The 25,668-nt window shown below is 39.3% G+C and overlaps 1 protein-coding gene across 1 annotated transcript in view; it reads left to right on the top strand.

Moving 5' to 3' along the window:
- The first annotated feature begins 1,599 nt into the window (after nucleotides 1-1,599).
- The window catches only part of LRRTM4 (leucine rich repeat transmembrane neuronal 4), a 181,906-nt gene continuing 157,837 nt past the window's right edge, over nucleotides 1,600-25,668 (top strand). The window contains exons 1-2 of the mRNA XM_085301005.1: nucleotides 1,600-1,661; nucleotides 3,791-5,337. Coding sequence (XP_085157131.1) covers nucleotides 1,658-1,661; nucleotides 3,791-5,337 — 1,551 coding nt within the window. The 5' untranslated portion in view covers nucleotides 1,600-1,657. The remainder of the gene's footprint in view (nucleotides 1,662-3,790; nucleotides 5,338-25,668) is intronic.

The raw sequence follows: 25,668 nt of genomic DNA, 5'->3' as shown, positions 1-25,668 counted from the left end.
TGAGTTTTGTTTGGATACCAAAACCGGTACGTCTGTGTTTGTGTGGGGTTCCGCTGAGGCTTATCGTCTCTGCGGCTCTAGTTAACGGGGCTAACCRCAACTAACCCACAGGAGCTCTGTGTGGTACCACGCTTGCTCCAGATCCCATCGACATCTTTCCATTGAACTGAGCGAGAATTAATTCAAGCCCTAGTAAGCTGGCCAAATAGCAGGGGTGAAACATTGTACAAGTGGAATATCCTAGATCACACTGCAAAGTGTGTGGCTGAAGTCTGCTGAAATCCAGGACAGCACTCTTGTCCACTAGAAGTTCCAGCTTGTGCCTAGGGGAGGGTTGGAGAGGAGGAATTTAGAAGAAAAAAGTGTCAGTAATTACTCATTATCAGCTTTGCAGTATATATTTAACTTCATATGTTTCTGACAGAAAGCACTTAATCAAATTACCAAAAAACAAAAAATTCCAAACCATGGTTTTCAGTGTTTACATTTTGATTTGGTACATTTAATTAAATTCCTTTTTATGTGGGTGATACGCATTTAAATATTTCACGTCTCCCAACCCTTTAACATGACTTTGATTTTTAATCTGCAAACATTCTTCTTCCTGTACCTACCCAGTGAATAAAAGAAAATAAAAGTGGTTTGTAATATGCATGAGAAAAATACTCAGATCAGGCGATTAGAAAAAGATCAAGTTGCCGAATACCCAGGAAACAGGTGTTTTGTTTAGTGTTTTAAACTCACTGCAAGAAAATCCACAATATAAACATTTAAKAAGCAGGAAGGCAGAGGGGTCTAGGAAGGGATGCTGGTGGGCAAAGCAATACTGTGTCTTTAATTTTCTTTTCCGATAGAGGAAAGTCTGCATAGCAATGACAGGATCACTTGTTCATGCCTTTAATGTGTGATCTGTTTTCTCCAGTGGAGGGCACTCAGTGTATCACAAACTAGAACATTAGCACCAACAAGCTCCAAAGCATCATCACTCTCTGGAAAGCCTTCCGAATTAGACAAGAGCTACCTCTCAGCACAGCTACAAAACACTTTAAACCTGACCAGCTAGATGGATAAACCTGTCCGGCATAGCTTTTAACCTGGGGTCTTACACAGCACAGAAGGCCTGCTTGCTTCAAGAACTGGAAAGCTGGAGGATGGATTGCTGTGTCTGGGAATGGCAAAAGGCAGCAGAATAAGAAATGCTAGGTACCAGAGGGGAGATTTTTTTATTCCTCCCAGAGAAGTTGGTTTACCTTCCCGGTGTGCCATAAGCTTTTACTTGCAGATTGCCAATTAATGCTGATGGCTCTCTGATGACTTACACAATGGCTCTCAGAGCATAGAGTCCCTCCCTACCTCCCCCCCCTCCATCCTTAGTCCCGTCTTCCCCACCCCCAACCCCTTCCCTATCCTTTCCCTTCTTCATCCCCCAAATTCTTGCTTGTCCTCCCTAGGGAACTTTGTGTGGGTTACTGGCATGCACGCTGGATGGCGGCGATGCGAGTGGCAACCGTGCTGTGACATGAAGATTCTGATGGCTTAAAGAAAAGAGACCAGTTTTAAAAAGCAAGAGAGAGAGGCAAAGGGAGAGCAAAAAGGAAAGAGGGAGAAGAAAACAGCTGGAGAGAGAAAAGGGAGGACGTTTTTTGATGACAAAAGGATGGGTAAGTGAACTTTTCTTGTTTGTTTGTTAGCACAGCTGCAGCTGTATGCTGCGTTTTTCAGTCGGATTATTAGCTGCTCAAGGGGGTATCAGTCTGAACAGCAGCAGTGCATTCCTTTGCCAGGTGACTCACTGTACTTGCTATTGTATTTTTAGATCATGTATCTCCCCCTCCCCCTATACACACATACCTTTCCTCCTGCAGTGGTTGTGTATGTAATTAATCTGTAAATGCATGCACCAACTTAAGGACTGTGGAGAGCACATTCACTGACTGTGCAACCCACCTACACACCTGCACGTATATAGATAAGTACATATATGCATGAAGCATGCTTGCAGAAAATCTCTTCTGGATTTATATTCGTATTAGAGCAGCCTGTAGAGATTATTATTCAGGCTGTCTGAAAGGATTGTTAACACTTTGCAGCAAGTGGGAAGCAGGGGAGGAGGAGGGGATGATTTTGTTGTATAGGTGGTTTTGAAAAGGCTCATTTGGTCTTTGAAAAGATACCCCTGATATAGCTGCTCCATTTCTAGTAGTCATTTGCCAGTCTTATTTTCTCAAGTGTGACAGGTTTATTTCCCTCCCTCCTTCCCCCCACCCCCAAAGTCTATAATAGCCAGAACATATTTCTAGCTGGCTGCTGCTGGCACATAGGCAGTAGCAAAAGACGAAGATTTAAATTAAAAACCATTAAAGTGAAAGGCAGAGACATAAAGTCAGGGGCATTTTAGATTAAGAATTATTTTACTGATTGCCTCTTGGTTTAAAATTGGAAAAAATAACTGCAGCACAAGGTTGATTTTGAGTGAGTGAGTGTGTGTGGGAGAGAGAGTGTGGGTATAACAAATACAGTAATTATTTGTGGAGGAGATACTGGCCCTTAAAATATTTTCTATTGGAAGAATGCACCTTAGTTATTAGCAAGATTGTAATTCTGAACAGACATTAGTCCTAAAATTATTACAGACTAAAGAGAGCGTGTGTACGTGTGTTCCCCCGTGCCCCTTTGTAATTACTCAAAGAACGTGGAAAATGTGACTGTCCTCACATAACAGCGTTGGTACTATATGATAAATTTGACATCTGAAATGGAAAWTCTCAAAATGAGTAGAGCTGTAGAAGAGAGAGGGGAGTTGAAATACAAATATRTCCCCCTAAACTTTCTACATTTTGCTACTCTTAAGGCGTTGTTTGTATACAAGTGTTTGTGTGTGTATTTGCATAAAGTATATGAAATAATTGTATAAACAAGGCAGTAGATTTTGACTTAGACTGGCTTTTGACTGGCTTAGATTTTGACAGCTATATGCAGATAACTTTGTATGCATATGTGATAAGACTATGATCCTTTTTAAAGTAATCTGTCTGTTACCAATATCTGTGTATTGGGGGGCCCATGAAAGCGTAAAATGATAAGCTTCCCTAGCATTTGAACTTGGTTTCTGTACATCTATTTATATATTTTACATATGTGAAAATAATGAGCAACTTACACCTACTCTGAAAAAAAAAATGCCCAATGCAAAAAGTAAAGCCTTGGCTTATTGCTTCATTTTTTACATTAAGTACAAATTTTAAAGATGGGTCAAACTTTATAATAAATTGATTTTGCATTGTACTCCTTGCAGTAATTTTGAGTGGAATTGAACTTGTAGTTGCTTTTATTAAGGAAACGTTTAACAACACGCAAATACCAAAAGCTTTGGCTCATTTCCTTTCCAGCACTATGAAGCATTCAGCACAGTGACTTGACAAATATGTTTATTGTTAAAACCTCAGCATCTAGCGATAAGGTTATACCAGCTACATTGAGAGATGATGTACAGGAGAACAAGCGAATAGAGAACAGGCTCCTGATCCTCCTAAGGGATCATAAATCGTGCAAAAGTAATTGAATAACAGAAATAGTACTGGTGATGGTGTGGGTAGCAGAGATGGCAAGCCAGAACCTTAAAGCACAGGCGTTTATACAACAAATAGTGCAAGAAAGGAGGCAAACAGGTTATCTTTAAAATCCACTGTTTCACTAATGTTTTATTAGAAAGCCTAGTGATGGTAGTAATCTGTTGGTGATTTATTTTAATAGCTTTACAATGCACATTTGTCTTCTTTTAATATTGTAGGTTTCCATTTAATTAAACAGCTGAGAGGCATGAGTGTGGTGTTAGTGCTACTTCCTATGGTGCTGTTTGCTATGCTCGTGGGGGCCCAGCGAGCTTGCCCCAAGAACTGCAGATGCGATGGCAAGATTGTGTACTGCGAATCTCATGCATTCAGAGACATCCCTCAGAATATTTCTGGAGGGTCCCAAGGCTTATCATTGCGGTACAACAGCATTCAGAAGCTTAAATCGAATCAGTTTGCGGGCCTGAATCAGCTCATATGGCTTTATCTTGACCATAATTACATCAGCTCCGTGGATGAGGATGCATTTCAGGGGATCCGTAGGCTGAAGGAATTAATTCTAAGCTCCAACAAAATTACCCATCTGCACAACAAAACATTTCACCCTGTCCCCAACCTCCGTAATCTGGACCTCTCTTACAACAAGTTGCAGGTATTACAGTCTGAGCAGTTTAAGGGCCTTCGTAAACTCTTGATCTTGCATTTGCGATCCAACTCACTGAAAACAGTGCCAATCCGAGTTTTCCAAGATTGCCGAAACCTTGATTTTCTGGATTTGGGCTACAACCGCCTGCGGAGCTTATCTCGTAATGCTTTTGCTGGCCTATTGAAGTTGACAGAGCTCCATTTGGAGCACAACCAGTTTTCTAAGATCAATTTTGCCCACTTTCCACGCCTCTTCAACCTTCGCTCCATTTATTTGCAGTGGAATAGGATCCGATCTATTAGCCAAGGGTTAACATGGACTTGGAGTTCCTTGCACAACTTGGATTTATCAGGAAACGACATCACAGGGATAGAGCCCGGGACGTTCCAGTGCCTCCCCAACCTGCAAAAGCTGAACCTGGATTCCAACAAACTCACCAATATCTCTCAGGAGACCATCAATACATGGATCTCACTCATCTCCATCACGCTGTCTGGAAATATGTGGGAATGTACTCGAAGCATTTGCCCGCTATTTACTTGGCTTAAGAACTTCAAGGGGAATAAAGAAAGCACTATGATATGTGCAGGCCCTAAACATATCCAGGGTGAAAAGGTGAGCGATGCTGTGGAAACATATAATATCTGTGCTGAAATCAARGTGGTGGTTACTGAGAGATCATACCAGGCACCTAAAAGCACTCAGAGACCTGTCTTTATTCCTAAACCAACCATTTCTAAACTGGAAAGCAATCAACCAACGTCTGTTATGCCAACCACTGTTGCAGACCTCCCAACACCTGGAGTGGAACCAGAGTATGAGCATGTTTCCTTTCACAAAATAATTGCTGGGAGCGTGGCCCTCTTTCTTTCCGTGGCCATGATTTTGTTGGTTATCTATGTGTCATGGAAGCGTTAYCCAGCCAGCATGAAACAGCTCCAGCAGCACTCTCTCATGAAGAAGCGAAGGAAAAAGGCCAGAGAGTCCGAAAGGCAAATGAACTCCCCTTTACAGGAGTATTATGTGGACTACAAGCCAACAAACTCGGAGACCATGGATGTATCAGTTAATGGATCTGGGCCCTGCACATATACCATCTCCGGCTCCAGGGAATGTGAGGTATGAACCATGATCCTCCTAAAACCATTTCAGCTGCTGGGAAGGAGAGGTAAATGTTTGAAGATCTTGAGGTCTCTAATCACTAGAAAGATTAATGAGCATTTTTGATTTTGGGTTTGCTCAGTGTGAAAGGTGATCTCATTAAATTATAACAATAAAGGAAGTGACAGTGATTATTTCAAACAGTTCAGACTTGTCCAAGAATGAAATTAAGTTGAAGTTAAACACCTGTGATAAAGTCAGTTGGAGTGTTATTCTCCTCTCATTTGCACCCATTGTATTATCAGTGGCTTTAGAATAGTCCCATCTTTTACGTATTGGTGGAAAGAGAGGAGTTTGAGAATCTTTTCTGTTTTAAAAATAAATATAGATGCCTCTTTACTCTAGGCCTGCTGTCAAATATTGAGGGTTTTCTAATCTATTTAATGACAATGTCCAAGATTTCCTGCATTTTCTGTTTCTTTCAGGAACAAATCTAGGGATCACAGGACTGTAACATAACTTTAGAGTTAAGCACTTGCATCACTGAGTAAGAAGGAACATACGTGCTTCCTTACTAGGTTTGCTGAACCTTATATAAGACGAAAGACAAACAGTACATTTGCAAATACCTGGGCTGGGCAGGAGGGATTGGGTTTGTTGTTGTTTTCCTGTAAACTTTCAGATGTTAATGAAGGCTTAGCTTGTGAAACAACTCTATTAGTTAATAGCATTAATAGGGAGTTAATAGTTTCACATAGGTAAGACCACGTTTTCACAGCAAGTGCACAGAAAATACAAGCAGGAAAGCCCACGTTGTTTTTTTTTTTTTGGTCTGTTGTTCAGCTTTGCCAAGCAAATACCATACTTTTTCACTGCTATGTTGCAAATGACTCTTTATCTATTACTGTGCGTGTAAGAAATGGTTTTACTTTTGAATATCACTGCTTATTTATGCCTTGTAAGGAGGATTTGCATGATTATATTCCAGTATTTTTTACTTAACTCTGCATGTGATCTGGTGTTAGAAGACTGTGGTGGACTTTTGTTTCCTTGGTTGTGGRCATCCTGCCTGAAAATGTTTATCAGCCTGTTGAAATTTTTCATATCCATTTTCTCAGGTTGAGTTTGATTAGAGTAGATTCGACCAATGTTTTTGACAGGCAGTATGAAGGATGTGTTAAAATCGAGTAGCGTTCAACAGGCTTCAGTTCTGTGATCCTGATTCCTGGCAGGTGGATGTTTTGCGCGTGCTGAAAATAGGACATCTTTAAGATGTGTTAGATTTGGCACCTGAAATCCCTAGCTGATTTTGGACTCCAAAGAGCTGGGAGAAGAAGAAAGTAAAAGTGAAAGATTTGGGGTTATTTTCTCTGGAGCAATGTCTTCTTCAAAAACAAAGACCCTTGTGATTTTTAATAGTATCATGTTTATGAAGGTCTTTTTTCCCTTTTTTGTGAGCAGCACAAGTGGACAGTATCTGACACTAACAAAGTTATTCTGTGTTTCACTGGATGTCACAGGGAGGAACTTGACCTTAAAGGCCGTCTCTTCCTGTTGCTCAGGTTTAACACCACTGAAGTTTCATTAGCTTCAATAAAATGCTGTTTAATTTACACTGGTATGATTCGGAGGGCAGTTGAATCCCTGTGTTGTAATTGAAAGTCTATCAAATGTAACCATAATCTGTAATGAAATTTGGATCACGATCCTACTGCACAGAAGATAYAGTATGTCTGATGTTGTCTGGGAGACTGAAATTCAGATAATTTGGATTATGGCAGATCAATAAGAAGCTGAAGAATCCTTCCAGATCTAGTAAAAGAAGGTCAGTATGGTGTGATTTCTTCATGGCAATGTTGGTTGTTAAATACAGCATTAAACACGGGGGGACCTCAGTTCACCTGAAGCTTTCAGGTGCTATTATAGTACGATATCAATTTTATTCATTTACTCTCTTCAGGGATGTAAACTTAAGCTACTGCTTAAGTTTGCCGAACTCATATGCTGCGTATCCTCTTGTCTGTGGGACTGTTGGATGTGGTATAAATCACAGTAAAACTGTATTAAATGTAATGGTGCTGTCCGGGCTGTGACTGCGAGGAAGTACACTCTGTATTTGCAAGGTGATTTATTATCCATTRGCTATTAGCACAGAGGACTTTAGGAAAAATAAAGCAGGCGATAGTTGAAGACACGTGTAACAACCACAAGCCCCCACTGAAATACTATCGTCAGCTTGGATTTAACATTCTTTGTCTCCATAGCTACAAGGTTCCACTTGTAAAAGGATAGATATGCACTGTACAGTACTTACTTACAAATTGTATGAAAAAAATCTTTGTAGTATCTTCAATGGTGAAAAGGTTTTATGACTGGGGAAAAAAAGAAAATGGAACACCTCATTATTAATAATTAATTTACCCAGACGTACATACTTCTTGAAAAATTATTATTTTGTATGAGTGAGGCATAGCTCAGGGCCATCCTCCTATAGGTCTGTCTGGCTCATTTATCACGCTCAGACTGATCGTTCCCAAAAAAGGACTATTTAGAGGGGAGAAGAATGTCTGGTTATCAGCATGAAGGCAGAGGTTTTCTTCAGAATTAATTGCTTAACTACTTCTTGGTTCTACTTTTTTATTAATATTTCTCAAGTCATTGTGTGCCTTCAGATGTCTTCTCCCCCYACCCTGTCCTGTTCTCTCCTACAAGAACCTTAGCTGTTCAAAAACTCATCTGTTTTGCTTGAAAGAAATTATGGCTTAATTCCATTTTAATGTTGGAAAGATGCCTGAAAATCTTCTGTCGGTAGAAGTTGGTGATAATGAATGGTTTCCGAGTGTCTCCTAGGGTTGTGTGGGCATACGTATTACTTTTACAGCACTGATCTTGTTTTTAGAAGTGTCTAGCTCATCTCAGACATAAACCACTTTTTTTTTTTTTTTTTTTTTTTTTTTTTTTTTTTTTTTTTTTTTTTTTNTTCAGTGGTACTACTGGCTTTGAAACAGCAAGCTTAGGTATTTATTCAGGTTTGGTTTGGTTTTCGCAGCAGCTAAGCATGAGCAGGATTTTTTTTTTTTTTTTAACTCAGTGGGATTTCTAGCATATAAAAAAGCAACACAGCTGTTTAAGAGCTGTGCTGTGCTAGGTCTTATACTGCAAGTAGGGGAATGGCAGGTTCTATCTGCATTACTGCTTTTTCAAGTCCAGGCTTTTTGAATTATTTCTTGTACTAAAGACAGAGAGCCGGAGTCAGACTTGTAAATAGGAGTAATTCTCTTGGCATCAGTGGGATTATAATCACTGACACCTGGCCCATGGTGTTCTATTTAGTCCATTGGCACGGCTTTCTAAGATAACTGGATGCTTATGGTTTTGGCTCTCATGATCCAGTTAGCAGACTGCTGCTGTCTCATTTTGATCTGTGCTTTGTACATGTGCATCTTCTTTCCTCTGTCTCCTGTATATATTTGTACATTTGCTGAAGATGTGGGAGCAGTAAAAAGCAAGCTCACAAATCAAGCTGAAATATTATGTATTTCATACATATCACATACACAAAATATTTGCATGTAGCACACTATGAAATTATGTGGGGAGCAGGAGCTTGCTGCAAAAACGTTTCCTTCTTTTTGCTAGAAGGTTATTCATCTACTAATTCTCAGTTATAAAAGAAAAAACCAACCAACCAAGGAACCAACCAAGAGAACGCCTTCTGTAAGCACAGCTGATGTGAAACCCTTTGAGAGACAATTGACACAGACCCTGTGATGTCACTTTTTACACATTCACTTCTCGATGTCTAACCATCCCTTCATGTTTGACAAACAAGCCCACCTGTTCACATATAAGTAGTCTCTGCTGTGATGCTCTTGTGTTTTTCACTGGAGTGAAAACCAGGGCAGTTGTCACTTCTATTCGTACATGCTAAATCAATCACACAGAACCACGTTAACTACGAATTCTACTTCCTCCTCTCTTGCTAGTGGGAAGAAATGGATCAATAAGGCAACGTAACATATGCAGACATGGGGGGCTACGGTTGACCGCCTCCTTTTGAGCCTAATTTGAAAGGAAATGTTGACATGCCTGTGATGTTTATTATTTATTTGTTAAACACCATTACTGTGTTGTTTTGAACAAGATACAGAAAGGAGAAAAACAAAATACTGACTGTGGCCCAGAGACTCTGTAGTCCRAGGTTCCAGTTCTGTATGGGCTTTCACGCCTCTCTCAGTTGGCTTTGGCAGAGCTGCCCGAGGGCAGAGCTGGAGCTTCTGGGGAAGTGCAACTTTGTGAGAGAGCGAGATCGCTCAGTGATTTGGTAGAATATTTTATACGACAAYGACTCTTTCCTTTGGTCATTAGCCTTATATTTATATGGAATATTTAGCAAGGGCTTGATGGCAGAGGCACAAGTCTTGCATAGTTTGGGGGAGTGCAAATGGGAAGTGATTCTACAGAGAGCATGTTACAAAGAAAGGAGGACGGYGGAGGCTGAGTGAGAAGTGGGTGAAGCAGTAGTTGCTGATCAGAGAGCGCGTTGTCATCGTCCTGGGGCCCCCAGGGCAGGRGTGCTTGCTGGCGACCCACTTTGGGAAGGTGAGGAGTGGACATTGTGGTTTAGCTTTCTTATATCCCGCTATGCTGTGGTTCTTCCTCCACTTCTCTTTCTCTACCTTCCCGTGATTGTTGAAAGACAACGATTTTCTGCTTGAGATGGAAGTTGAAGGGTGAGTGCGATGAAACTTCGTTATAAGCCCTGTGTTTGTTTGGGGAAAGTAAGYGAAGGCTGTGCTGACAGTGCTTCTCCTCGGTATGGTATGTCTGAAAGAAATATGTCAGGAATGGTTCAGAGTGAAATCTGTTATGCATAGGGCCAGTCAGAGGCTTGAGGAGGAGGTAATTTTAGAAAGTTCTTCAGAGTTGGGGCCAATGGTAGAAATTTATGTTTGTTAGACTTAAGGCTTTGTTACTGCAAAAAATTGTCGGTATATACAAAAGTGTGCTCCAGAAGTACTGGTAACGTAGGTCACCGTGTTGCGGCCATCAGATGTGTTCCGCTCTCGGTCGGAGGCTGGCACGTGGTTGGGAGTACTTGGGAGTTGCTCTGAGCCACCCCCTTTCCAGTGCAGTAGCCAGCCCTGGATTGGGCGGTAGCTCCTGGAATTTCATCCTCCCTGCCTTCCCATCACCTCTTTCTCTACTTTCTTTAATTTTATCACTTGCTAGAAACATCGCAGTTTGTGGTTTTTTGCTCCATGACTACTGATGGAACAGAGCAGATGCTGCATTGCAAAAGCTTTTTCCAGAGAAGAAAATACCTATATTCCTATTCTATCCATTGCCTGGGCCCCATGAAAGATTCCTGTATTGCTGGAGTTGTGACAGATAGTTTGCCCTCTCCATCTCCTTTTCTCTCACCCCTTCTTTTTCTTTTGTGGCAACTCTGTGATGTGCTGCCAGTATTTTAAGGAGGGGGAAAAAAAATCAATTTTAGTCTATTATGTAGCTCATGCCAGGAGGGAGAATGCTAATAGAAACAGGGAGATACCTGTTGAACCTATTCATTTGTTTTTTCTCTTAAACACAAAAATCCCCCCCACCTCTCCCCCAAATCTCACTTTGAAGGAGACAGGCAATCTTATTAGCAAGTATCCTGCTGCTGGAAGTGTTGTTCAAACTCCTCTCCAGAATAATAGGGTTGACCTGATTCTTGGTGTTAAAACTGTTAGCTAAATTCCACAGCCCGTTGCAGCACAGAGCTATCTGAGCAAGTCTGGGTACCGGAACTAACCAGAGCTGTGCACATGCTGGTTTACTCTGCTTCTTGCCAACGGTGCCCCTAGACACATACTGCTTTTAGCRGACAAGCTGATACTGGTAGAAGAGTCCTACACTTTTCAAAGCTTTGGGACGAAGGTTCATTGAGATGGATTTACCTGTTACCTTCGAGAAGGCCGTTGTGTGCTTTAGTGGCAAGAGCTGCTTGGCATAACGAAATGTGCTGCCCTCTATCACACTATGTTGTAAACATTTTAACATGAAAAATTCCTGTGTGATTTGTGTTTATAGCACACTAACGTCTTGGTATTTGGTCATTTCAAGCAAGGTATTTCAGGGCTGAACACAAATGGGCTGAAGTAGTAAACATTTTTGACACTGATCAGCTTTTATCACATCTGCCTGTTCTGCAGCCAAATAAACTTAGATTGCTTGTATATCTCTCTGTCTACAGAAAAAGATGGCTGGATCAGTTCCTCGGGAATTCCTGGCGGGTTGTTGCCTCTGTACTGAGCTGCAAATTCCAGTTTTCTTAAGAGCCAGAGTACTCTGCATAAGGGAGGAAGATGGAGGGGGCAAGAGGTTGTTAATATGTGGGAATATTGCCTTCTTGGCTAACAGGTTTGTTTGCCTTTGCTTTTTTAAATCACRTGGATAAGTGAGAAGGAAATAGAAAGCTCTTCCTGGTAGAAGAAATATGGTATCAGCCATACAATTGTCATGGGTACCTGAATGGGAATCGCTGCACGTGCAAGAATGGGAAAGGCAAGAAAATACCAATAATCTGTAATCTCTCACTGGCTGTGGTACAGTCTAGCYACAGCAAAATCCCTATCTTTGTTTCTGAGTTGAAGTATGGATTGGTATGTGCAGGCAGGGTTTTTAGTTTTATTTTTGTGGTTTATTAGATTGATTTAGATGTTAATGGCAAGGGCATGAGAAGTTCATAGATGCTAGCAAGCCAGAAAATCCTTCCTAAAAGCTCGGTTCTCTAAGGCTGTCTCTATGGCAAAGAGCCAACTTCATGCAGAAAACAACAGGACTTCATAAGTATGCTTGAACTTGTTTCTTCTTTGTTTTCTATCCTTTCTGTGGCTAAAAAAATGATGACTTTTTTTGCATAGTACGTTTTAATCTGTAGATCTCAAAATACATTAGGTAAGTAACATTATTCTATTTTTCAAAAATGGGAAACTGGGGCAGAGAAATGAGGAGCTTGTCCCAAGTTGCTTTAGTAGGTGTTGCTGAAATTTGTAACTATATATATGTTTGTAAGTACTGAAATTTGTCATTTATCAGTACTCAGCTTTCTATCGGAATATTTTAGCTGAAATGCAAAATTGTTGTATCATGAGAAAAATGAGGAATTTTTTAAGATTCGCTGTGTATTAAGTTTATTATGGGAATGTGGCATGTCCTTCATTGCAAAAGGAAGAGCAAAGAAATTACCTGGTGTCCAAAGATTTTTCAGTATACTCAAAATAGAGTGTTTGCAGTGCATCTTATTGCATGCAGATACAAATGCACACTGTAGAAAAGACAATCTTGGTCTTCAGTTTTTGGTTATGTAAGCGAAAATGAAAGAACCTGGTTTATAGCAAAATGTTCATTATTTTTGTTCATGTAAACTCTACTTTTCCTAGTAAACAAGTACACTGACAGATTTATTTTTTYGTGTGTGTGTGGAAAAAGTAGGGTTCTCCTGTATGTTACTTTCATTTTAATCCAATAAAGAAGCATTCAGTGCAAAGTGGAAAAAAAAAGGTAAGCTCAGTGTAGTTGTGGTAGTACTATTATCATCACTATTTGTATTGAGTAGCAGTTGACATCTCCAGGTTCAGTCACGGTATGAAAATATTGTAGGATTCAGGTTCTGTCCGTGCCGGGAATAATAGGATATGGTGGATAATCTAAACAGGGCATAGAAAGAGGAAGCAGGGACATGAAGAGCAGTTTGTTTACAGGAGTTGAGTTGACTAGTGAAGAGCATGCTCCAGGTTTTAGGAAAACTTTTACAATATTCTGTTTATTAGATGATTCCAACTCTCAGTGATGTATAGTAAAAAGGCCATCACATGTTCTGTGATTGGATTGTGCACAGGATAAAATTCACTCCTGGGCAGCAGGCCAGAGAAAGACCTATTTGTCACCAGATACAAGGTCTCCGTGGGAAGGTCAGTCTCACTCATAGTGCCTTGCTCTCTAATTTATCCTAACTCTTTTTTTTTTTTTTAACTTTTCGGATGCATGCAGTATCTTTGATGAAGAGGCTAGAGTTGTGTGTTTTTGCTCATTTTCAAACTGAGTTCTCATTAGAAGTCAGCTTCTTCTTCTGTATGATGGCCTCTGAAACCTCAGATGGTTCTTCACTGCTCTCATCTTTTACTAACACACCCATCTGGATTATCTTTGTGCCTTGATGGATTTTTTTAAAAGGAACCATCAAGGCCATCAAATTTCTACCTGGGTTCAACTAGCCTTTGTTAACATTTTAAATCATCTTGGTGCTGAAGTGTCCTGCTTTTTAAAACTTAGAACTACATGGTTGCCTGAAGCTCTCCGCCTGTTAATTAAATCATTATAATTGTGGTTTCTTGAGACTGACAGATGATTATAAATAGTTTTTCTTTCCCCGCTTCTGCAGTACTTTGGTATGAATGACAACCAAAACCACCGTTGTTTTAAACTGTACATCTGACACCATTCTTCCCATTCAGACTCCATTTCTCAACTATTATTTGATTATCTTGAAATAATTGGCTGTGTCATTCTTAAGGCTAGGCAATTACCATGTACCTTTCACATTATGTGAAGATGAGAAAAATGATTTTTCAGGGTCATCATTATCTTTTTAATTTAATAAAATTTGTATTAGAGAGGGCTAAAAGTTAGGACAGGTGTTCAGTGTCTATGTGTGTGCGTGTCCTAAGAGAACGAGTCCTACGAGTAACGCATTTTAGACAAAATTTTAGTTCAATGTATAATGTCTTTCTCATCAAAGATTTTGTGGAAGTAGATGTCTCTGTGTTCCTAACATATTTTTCCTTTATCATTCCCACATGGTAGGCCTTCACCTGAGAAGAAACATAATTTCTGTACTGTAGTTGGCAAAAACCAGAACAACTTATTAAAGATAATTACAAATAGTTTGGAAAACAAACTTGAATAACAGTTGAAAATTCATCCTCATTACTAATAAAGAGAAGTGCTACAAATACTGCAATTGACCAAGAATTTGTGCGAAGCAATCTACTTGGTTTATGAGCTAACTAGTTTCAAAACAGACCTCTCTCCAAAATGTGTGAGAATGAGGTAGAAATGATGTTAGTGGGAACATCTTTGAGCTTGCATTGTACATAACCCATGAAAGCATTTGCTGTCCTTTCTTGTAGGTCTGCACACTGAAACTTGCTCTGTTTTCAGCTCTAGYTCATGGAAGAAGCTAAGGCTGGATCTTAGTCTGATATCCTGAACTCTTCTTGTTCTCCCACTTGTACAGAGAAACTAAACACTTGAGTATGGAGGCTTGTCATACAAACTAGYGTAATTCACAGTTAAATAAGATTCAAGAATATGTAGAAGGGGGAGTCTATACAAGAAGCTCAGCCCTTTTTTGCATGCCTGGAGGATGTCCCTTCCGCTTGTCGATTTGGAGAGCAGGATGATCCCACAGTCACCTGCGGCTGCAAGCCAAGATTTAGGTACCGCTCCAAACTGTGCTGTTAGTTAGTTGTATGAGCCAGGCTAGGTTCTCTCATTGCAAACTGTCTAATAGTCAAGGGAAAAATGAGAGCAAGGTCACATTGACTTTCATTAGGATTTAAGCACTGAAACCAATCCTTAAATCCTTGAATTTTTTCCTGTCCTCTTCCAGTCTTTTCCCATCCTGTGTACTTAGACTGAGGGTCAGTAGGGCAGGATTGCCTTTCACTCTCTCCGTACACAGTGGCTAGCAGAATGAGGTTGGGATTTTTAGCTACTCCTGTAGCATAATAGAGAAAAAGAAAAGTATTATCTGGAGCTTTAAGGGACTCATACTGAGTCCATTTTGTTCCTAGTATGTCTGAAATGGTCTACTTTGTCTTGGCATGCTATTAGCACATGCCTGTTTAGTTCTTTTAAAATGTGTATATTATATTCAGATGCATTAGGGACTTGCTCACAGCTACTCAGGTGCTCCCTTGTCCCTGGTAGTTTTCTGCAGTGCAATGAAATTGCTTTATTTTAATGTAAATTTCAGATCCATTCCTCCCCCCCCGCCCTGCCCGCCCCAGCATTATCATTTCCTTTCCCAGAGCCTCTAAATCATATGTTAGGCCCTGGTTAAAAAAGCTGCATCAATGTCACATGCAAAGTGAAATGGAGAAATGAAGGCAGCTCTTGTGTTTTTGCAGTTGGAACACAAATCGTTCAAATCAGGCAAGGCAGCAGCCTACTGGTAATTTTGAATTAGCAGAAATTTTTCTTTGAAAACCAAATCTGTGATTATTTCCTTTGTTGTCATTTGTCGAATATATTAGAAGTCCTAATGTGCATGAAGCTTCTAAAGTCTAAAGACCTGATTAATCTTTTTCTATTTATAATTAGCTCCTAAACATTTATTATATTAGCCTTTGAGAACAAGATTGAGACTTCTTTGTTTTTCTGTAATAGACAGGGGACCAGAATTAACATTGATTCAATGAATTTCAAAATAGGTTATAGCTAAAAGGCATGCACAACATAATATATTTCACTACTCCTCATGTATAATTAAGATTAAAAAAGGGATGTTTTACCCTGATAAACATCAAAGATTTTAAGGCTAAAAGAGGCTTTTAGCCATCTGTTTTATCAGTGGCCACAGAACTTCACACAGTGCTTTGGTTATAAGACCAGTAACTTCTTTTGGCTAAAAAGTACCTTGGAAAAGTCAACCAATCATGATTTGAAGACTTCAAGTTAGAGAGAATACTCTACTTCCTTAGGTACTTTGTTCATAGGTTAATAACCTTCACAGTTGAGRAATAAATTGTTCAACTGTTAAAATAGTTCATTCTCCACTCTAAGATTAATCTGAGAGGAAGAAGTTTCTAATATTTAAAGCACAATAGTGTGTGGCTCAAGGTGTCTGTGTTCAATATTCATCCCTGCAAAGTGAGGTTACAAACAAAAACCAAAAAATRCAGATGATTGCATGCTGAAATTTCCTCGCTCCTAGCTTGCAGAACTTTACATTTTAATTGATTGGTTATAGAAAAYACATTTTTATCCAAATTGCTGAAGTAAACAATTTTGCAGCATCTCTGTCCTTCTCATAGATCTACAGCTCCTGGTCTCTGACTCATGATCCTGTATCACTTTGTATTGGAATTCTCCTTTGGCTTTGCATGCAGGGACCTTCTATTCCTGTGTGTTTATAGCTAGCGTAGAAAAATGGAGGCCTGTTACCAGATAGATTGAAGTCAGTGACAAAGTCTCCATTCGTTTCAATGAAATAATGATATCAACCCCAAGGTAGTGACATTAAAAATGGTAGTAGTTTATCATCCGTTGAAACACCAGTTAAGGTGCATCACTAGAGCAGTATGTATTAAGCTTGCATTAATTTTGCAAATCACTGAAAGAGTTGCGTATGCAGAAGTCCCTGTTTGTAAATAAAGCTCAATATTATGTTACTGTATTTTAAGATTAGTGTGAATTCTAAAAGTTGTTTCCTTTATTATTCTACATAATTAGCAAGTTACTGTATATGTGCTGTGTAACTCTAAAATTGGGCCTTTTTTGCTTTCTAGTTTTGAAACAGCCTAATAAAAGTTTTTTTCAGATGTGGTAGGTTGGTAGCTTAGGCTACATAGAATGTTGTTGGTTTGATTTTGATTAATTGTTATGATGRGCATATGATTGCTAATGATTTGTTCAGTTAACTATGCATTAATAAAAAACATGTTCATGTCGGATATATATCATTCTAGAATAAGTATAATGAAGAACATCTGCAAATAYAGGATTTCAGTAATTGAGCTGAGGATGAATTGAAGGCATTTGTCGATGATCCCAAGTCTGCCTTGTTTTACAGAAGTAATAAATGTTCCAGTTATAGGTAATTAATTAAAAATAACTAATGAACCCAGGAGTCCAGGAATTGCACCAATTTTCTTACTCCAGCTCTAAAGTTGGCATGATAAACTCCTGAAGACATATTCAAAGTTCATGCCAGAAGAGTGTGATAATGACCAAAATGTTTACTGCAACCAGCTCAGCCCTCAAGTTACTTCAGGAGTCAAAAAATAACCAGAAATGCCATCCTGAAATTTCTCTTCAAATCCTCCCAGTARTTCTTCTTTTTAAGAATACTCTTGTTTCTACTGATAAGCAATTGTCGTTTTCTTCTCCTGCCTCTCCTGAGCAGGAAGTGTGTCAGGCGTGCCCTCTGCCCGCAGCCCAAGCCTTTCTTGGGAGTTTTGCCTCTGCTGGACCGGGCGCTCTGCAGTCTCTGCACAGAGTGCTGCTGCAATAGCAGCAGTCCATTTCCGCTGGCACTGGTGCCTCAGCAGCAACTTTGACAGCAGGCCAATATTTAGGAAGTAAAGAAAAGGAAAGAAAGATGCATGTTAAAAGCAGGCTCAGTCAAATAGTGTTGCTTTCTGTGTTAAAGCACCTTTCTCAAGCACTGAGAGTCCTTCTGGTGTCTGATTAGTAAAGGCACAGACCCAAGCTTTGAAAGCACCACTGACAAATCTTAACGCTGTGATTAAAAGGGAATATTAGCAGTGGGAGCTATTTTATGACATACGTACTGGTGCATATATGTGTGTCTTAACAAAAAGCAGCAGAACAGAAAGTAGAAGGTTGGTTTGCGGCTTAAATGTATAGCTATTCTGAATGTCTCATTCAAAAGCAAGAGCGTAATAAAAGCAATTATTTAAGGCAAACAGTTTGTCAGGGTGACAAATTTAGCATTGAGGTTTATTCTTTTGAACATAAAGAACTTTCTTAAGAGAGAAGATAGCTTAATGACTTTCACAAATACTGCTCTGGCCTTCAAATATGGATCTGGCAATCAAATGTTCAGGTGATGGGCACAATAGAACTTCCTTCATAGATGGGGGAAAAGAGCAGAAAACAGAGCGAGACTTGTAATTCATACGAGTCCATAGGAAGCAGCAAAAAGGGTGTCTCTGGGTTACAACCACAGCTGTATTACATCGTAATTCAAGGAGGTGTTGTCTGGGGACACTGGCGATGTTGGGATGCAGCACGAGTGCTTACTTGTGAGAAAGCATCATAAGCAGAGGAAGTAAGGAGGCAAAATCTATACTTGGAGAAGGTGACAGTAGTGACCGTAGGACAGGCTGCAGGCTGTCCAGGTCACAGCTTGCTAAATGAGAACAGCCATGCCAAAATTAATTGAAAACAAAGAGAAGTTTGTGAGCAGGCAGTAGTGAGAGGACTTTAGAGATGTCCAGCAATATTCACAGATCTGAGTAGCCTTTGTAGGTGAGGCAGGAAATATGTAGTGAGATGGAGTCTTGCCTGCTTACAGGTAGAGGTATTCTTCATTTGTTCCCTTAGTTCTTCCTGTAGGAGTTTCAATAGCAAGGTTGTCTAGAAGCTTCTTGATAATTCTTCTGACCTATAGTAATAAAAGTATACATTTCTTAATCCTATTTCATACACATTTCTTAATATCTTATGTGGAAGTAATTCATGATTTAGGTACAGGTTGTTTGTCATCTGTTAAAATGACCAATGTGTGATGATATATTTGTATTTTTTTTTCCTTTGAGCTTCTAGGCAAACATACAGAAAGTATTTCACAGGAAGGTCATGTACTTTTCATCCTGTAGATGTGCCAAGCGTGCTGCTGTTTTGCATACAGGTATTTGTGGGAATGTRAAATATGTAGATGCATCAAATACCAGGTCCAACTTTGTATGTTCAGAACATACAACGTTACTATTAATCATTAATATKTTCATCATTTTACCAGCATTTATTTCCAAAATTGTTATAAAATGTTGTGATAGGAAATAATTTGGASTGATGCTTTCAAAAAGCTCTCCATGTGATGTGGGCAAAAAGTTTCTTCTCTACTTCAAAGGTTGAAAAGTGAGAAGATAAGTGAATTGAAGACTGGTTTTTAAAGTGCATTAAATTAAGCAGCAGTTTCCTATCCAGTTCTTCAGTTGTGAAACCATATTTCTTCAWAGCATAACTGGGGGAATGTTTTAAGTTCTGTTGTGTGCTTATTATCAAGGATATGAAGTTAAATTAACGCAGGAATGTGTATTTTCAGTGACATGCTTTAAATTACTCTACTGAATTCCTGTTCAGTTAAATCAAGGTTTCTTGGCCAGCAAAAGCACTAAATCCTACCTGCAATGTGATATAGCATGTAATACACTCAGTTTGGGTCTTAGCAATCTTCTGAGATTCTTGAAAGCATGATAATAACACAGGAGAATTTGATCCTGAGTTCCCTGAAGTAATTAATTTAAAGGTCCTTTCTTCCTTCCTTTTTTCTTTTTTCTTTTTCTATTTTTTTAATTACAGTTCTGCAGGAGTCGGGTTATTTTTACATCTATCCAATTAAATGCTCAAGCTTTTGCTTTAGCCATGTGCTACTGTCTGATAAGCTTTGTTTAGGACTACAACTCTGTTGAGAGTCATACTGAGTTTTAATTCTTTTGTTTACATGTAATATATTGCTTAGTTAACATACTGTATTCCTAAACAAAGATCTCTCTGTCACATGAGAAGAGTTTCATAGCAGTTTAGGGCCAGAGTTACCAAGTTTTCACTGTCTCATCATAACCGTTTAAGACTTGTGAGCAAAACATTTACATGCCAAAAAGAGGCGGGGGGTGGGGGGAAAGAAATACTTTTGAATTGAGGAAAGCCTCCCTTTTGGTTTATATATATATATATTTACTGTTTTTACAACAATTGGTTCTTGGTATGGTTTTCTGAATCTCCACTGGACAGGCAGATAAGACAATGTACTGGTTAGCCATATTTCAAACTCAATACAAACTGTGACTAATTTACTGCTATATTAAGGATACGTTTTGTGATTTAACGAGTGCTAGTTAATTATTGATKGATTTTAAAACAGGATATAACCACATAAATAAGAGGTTACATGTGATTATAAGCAGGTTGTACAGCTATATGGGAATTATAATTGATCATTTCTTAAACCATATATTAAATATTTATTCAACCTATATAAACTATTTATGAATGTATACCAGATAAAAACATACTAAAGTGAGTTGTAATCATAAAATGAATAAAAAGCAAAATGAATGTCTACTTCATTTAAACTGATTTAGGTAAACTGGGTTGAAACATTCAGTGAACAAAACATTATTTTTAAAGTGTTCATAGTTGAGGGTGAGATATGAAATCGAGGCTTTGGAACCCATCTGTTATCCWGTTCCCAGTCTGGCATTTTAAAAAGTCAGCTCCATTACAGAGGTATCACTTTGGGGATTCTGAATCATTCAGTTTTTTTTAAACACAAGATTTGCATGGTTTTAGTTAATTTAATGCAGTTAAAAACTTACTACCTCACCCCTTAGTGTAGAATTAGACATGTCTTATTATAGCTTATTCTTGTACAGGAGAGTGTTAAGCTCTGTTGCTATGAGGCACCTTCATACCAATGAGACTTTGCTTGCAGTGATTGCACCAAGTTATCTAGGTGGAGAGAGATGGGAGCAGAAAGGAGAATTCCGGCTGAATAAATACTTACACTAGTGCAAAGACTCCGTGCACATCAAAGAGCTAAGTGGCTTCTGAATATCTTTGACTAGTTGTTTCATATGATGCATCTAAATCCACATATAACCTCACTGAGCTGCAGTCCAGCTACTGCGTAAATCAGACCAAGACTGATTTTTGTGGGAAATGCAAGTGCTCTATATTTCTCGGTATTAATCTATTTCTTCAGGTGCCTGAAAATAGACAATTGCTCAGGCTCATGAAGGTAAATGCTGAGATGCAAGTTTCATGATTATCGTATACAACTGATGATATACATACATGCTAAGCTTRCCAAAGAAAGGTCTTGAATGCAATAGCATCATCTTTACAATTTGCATTAGAGATCGGACCCTTTGTTTCAAATGTTGATTTGCTGATTGTTTAAGCTTGTGTTTCAGTGCTTTATTCAACTAGTATCAGATGAATTTAGGGGCAGGTTTTCAGGAAGGATTATTTCTTAGACTTCTCACTGGAGAATTCATGTTCTGAACACCTGCAACAGTCTGGCTGTAAGAGCTTGACTTTATACAGTTAGGAAGGCTCTGAAGTGATAGAAATTGAAACCCCAAACCCAGCATACCTACAAGACCATCATTCCCCTCTGAAATAGAAAAGCATTGTGTCATGTTTTTTCTGTGACAGCAGTGATTCAAGTGAAGTAACTATTATCAAAAATGCCGCACTCATGAGTAGCTGTGCTTATAGAAGAACAAAATATGTGTTGGTTATGTGTGAATATGATACTAAAAGGTAACATACACAATTGTCTGTGAACTCTGGAGTCTTTGCAGAACTTTAAAAACAGAAAAAAAGAAAAAAAATCTTTTTTTCTGTTTATGTTTACTGAACCAGTATTTATATATTGTGATCTCGTTGAAAAGCAGTGTTTATGGCTGGTTTTCCCTGTGCATCAGGCTGTGGCTTTGTTTCAGCAAGCTGTGTTTTTTTGTTCAGGTAGCCACTTAAATATTTTTCTTCTCTCCTTGTGTTGGTCGCTAATTATGTGGATRTAAGGTCTGCTTTGTTTCCTTTTAAAGCATTTGCATGGGATGATTTCATCATCATCATCTTTAAATCAGACAACAGCATGAATATCAAACAGGGAGCTATTAGAAGCTTTGCTTGCCACCTGTCTCCTTTCAATGAGTCAGTTCTGATTTTTCTGTTCCACTTCTTCATCCATTTGATGTTTTATCATCATGAAGTATTTCTTTACTCCCTTCCCCCCTTCTTTTATTTGGCTTCTCTTCTTTCCTACCTCTGAGTCGCAGCTGATTTCTTCAAGGAAGGTCCTTGAACTTGCCAGATTTCTTTACATAAGGATCCTTAGAAGAGGCTGCTGCTGCTCTACTGCTGTCCATTTTTATCTTTTTAAAAGGCAGTTTGAAGTGATATTTCCCTCCTCATATTTTACAAGGCTGTATTAAATTTTCTAGCAGAAAACCCCTACTTCATCCATGAAAAGTCTGATCGTGATTTTCCTCCCATTTTTACCTCTCATAAAAATATTTTATATTTATTGTAGCATTTTAGAAGCACTACTGAGTTTGACCCCATATTGCAGACTATATATACTTATGGGCGGTCTCTGCCCCTGTGAATTGCCTGTCTGTATGACTTGTAAAAATACTGATAAATTATAATCAAATTGTTCCTCCATTTTATTAAGTGCAAGTCTGTACAGGCAAGTGGAGACAAAGCTGAGCTCACTCTGCGTGCGCTAAGCTAGTGTGACGTAGAGCGGTTCTAGACCAGAGAAGACATTGCTGTGTCAGTGTGACCTTGTGTCTGAGCTAAGGAACTGGGACTGCTAGACTCAAATGTCTTTCCTTATAACTAGAATACAGTAAGGACTGCTCTTCTCACTGTTATTTTATCTCTGCTTCCTTTCATTCTTACAGTTCCTGCTCAGCTTATACACCAAATATAATGCATTATTTTGTTATAATATCATGTTAGTTTTTTCCGCAAATGATGTTCCTTTTTCTCAGCTAGAGACCACAGTGCAAAGAGGTGTGATATTTGCCCCAGGCATAGCTGCAGACTGCTTCTGTCTACTGCATAGGTATATCTACTTGGATATCATTGGATAGTGACTAGGCTATAAGGCTTCTATTTCTCTGTCCAAGTTTTTCCTCTTGCRTTAATAACCAGATATTTGTCCTTCTGCAGAAGCCAAAATACTATGTAATGGTTTTAACATTGCAGGTAGACAACAGGATCAGGACTTAACTTGGCTTAAGTTAGTTTAGTTTAAGCAGAGTTTCGTCTTTCAGCCATGCAGATCCCCAGTATCTCTTTTCKGATTCCCATTTTAGAACCCACATCATACAAAGTTTACCAAGGAATAATATTACTTGATTGGCATTTATGTTTTGACAATTCTCTTGAGTATCGTTTCTTCCAGAGGCAGGCTGATAAGTAGTGCTGTCTTCCTTTAGAAGCATTTGAAAAATTCAGATTTACCTTCTACTCAGTGTTTAGCACACCATTCATATTCGTTATTGGAACAGTACTATGTTCCCACCTTTGCCATGAGGGATCCACTTAGGCAACATTTGAGATGATGTCTTGAAGTGTTTGGAACATATAGTCCATTAGGGATCTCTGGGGTAGGTGTGAAACTCCATCACATGTRTCCAATCTTTGAATATGCCATTAACCACAGGGATGACTGAAGGCTTCAGACCACCCCTGATTCCCCTTAATTAACACACACAAGTGTGCCTCGGGCTTCACTGTCCATTGCCTTTGAAGTAAAGCCAGATCTTTCCTTGAAGTGCCTGCCCAGCCATTCCTTCAAGTACTCATGCAGGAAAGGGTGCAGGAGAATCCTCTTAATGAGCACRCCATGGTGACAACTGAAACATGCCAATTAGGAGATTACCCACATGCTCCAAAGAGCTGAGAAATGAGTTATTCAGAGGAGAAATACTCTCCTCTGGATAAAAACTGCCTTAGAACAGGCTCATCTTAAAATTGTTTTAAAAATCTTACATATATTGCTCTCTATGCAACAGCAGACATAGGACTYGAGAAGTACTTAGGACATGAAGCCTGGAAGTGAAAATGAGGTGTGCTATCGCCACATTACAAAATTAGAGAAAGACCTTAAAAACATATTTATAATGCTGATAGGGAGCACTAGTGTGTGCTGACCCATTTTTGCCTGTCTGTGCATGTCGTGATAGATGTTGTATGATCAACTCATTAAACAGTTGTTGCAGAACGGAAGAATAGCTTGAGAGGACTACAGCACTGGGCAGAGTGCAATGCTCATGCACTCAGTTTTAGTTGTGGATGACCTGCAGTGTGTTGAGTCATCACAGCATCCTGTTGAAAATGGTAGAATTTGAGAGAACTCAGAGCCTGGTGAAAAATACACTGCACCTTTCATAATTGGGCTGTGTGTCAGGGAAATCTACTTTGCACCTAAGAATTAGCTTGCAGATGCAACTATGTGTGTCCATACAGTTTAATGCGAAGGATGTGGTATGGATTGATAAAAACACTTTTCAACAGTGCTGTTTAGCCCAACGGGAGCGCCTGCACTGCTGCTGGTGACCTAGCTACTTTGGGTAGCGTAGCAGTGCAGTACGCTGGACTAGGTAAACATCCTGAAAAGCGGAGCAGGAAAGAATACGTTCAGAATACATCCCTGTGAATGCAGTCCCGAAAAGCAGGCGACACTGCCACGAGGCAGTCTGTATCAGATCTCACCTCCAATTTTTCAGTTTAAATCCAGCTATATTAATGACAGACGAAAAGATTCAGTGCTCTATAGTGTTCTGGCCCATATGGAAAGCACTTATTATTTCSAGATTATTTCTTAAAGGATGAGTAAAAGCATTTTTCTATGTTTGTGTTGCACCCAGCACGCTGGATTCCTAATCCACAGAATCACAATAACAGAAAGAAGTAACATTTGTGGAAGTAGTACAGTGCAGAAGAACCGCTTTGCCAGACACACCAGGAATTAGAGACTCAATTATTCCCTCCACCTCCGGATAGAAGTGCTCTGTGGAGGGCATAGCCCAGCTGTTGTACCTGTCTGGTGGCTACAGCGAGGACTCCTGTCTCTGGCTGGCAATCTGGAACACTAAATTCTCACACACAAAGAACCCATCTGCTTTAGTAATGCACATCCCAACCACCTATGCAGTTTATTTTAATCTCTCCTAAATAATGTACAAATGAATAAACAAAATAATATAGCCTGTCCCAAGCTGTTGATACTTATCTCAGCATATACAAACAGATGATACCTGTTTTCTCTTAAAATACCACTTACGTCTTCAGGAAAGTTGAGAAAATGAGGCTCCAAAGTCTGCCTGTGCCTCCCTCACTGAGACCTCACCCCTTCCTCGAAACCTAAGGAAAATATAAGCCTTATGGATTATCTCCAATAGGAGATAATCCTATTGTACTGTACTTAAAGAGGAATATCATAAATTTGTGAAGCATCATTGTTCCTTTCAAGAGCACTACCTTGGGAACCATGTGATTTGGCTTCAGCTTTCACGTCTTCTATTAATGGCTGACAGGCACTAAACAAATTGCTTCCTTGCCTGGAGGTCAGTATTCGCTTCTGTCAGTTTGGATAGTAAACACTTTTGGGCAGGGACTGTGCCTAGCTTTCTGTTCCTAGGTCTGTGAGCCCAGGACTCCGCTGGGGCCTCTGAAGGCTACTGTGATAAAAATAATCATAAATTTGCCCTTTTCACATTACTCTTCTCTACCTTTTGCTGCTACTTGCAAGAGCAGGCATAATGTAACCATGTAAAAATGTCATTGCTAATCATTTGCCTTTGCAGT

Source organism: Rhea americana, unplaced genomic scaffold, assembly GCF_003343005.1.
Source record: "Rhea americana isolate MKP2758 unplaced genomic scaffold, rheAme1 scaffold_171, whole genome shotgun sequence".
NCBI lineage: Eukaryota > Metazoa > Chordata > Aves > Rheiformes > Rheidae > Rhea > Rhea americana.
This window is presented reverse-complemented; position numbering and strand designations above follow the sequence as displayed.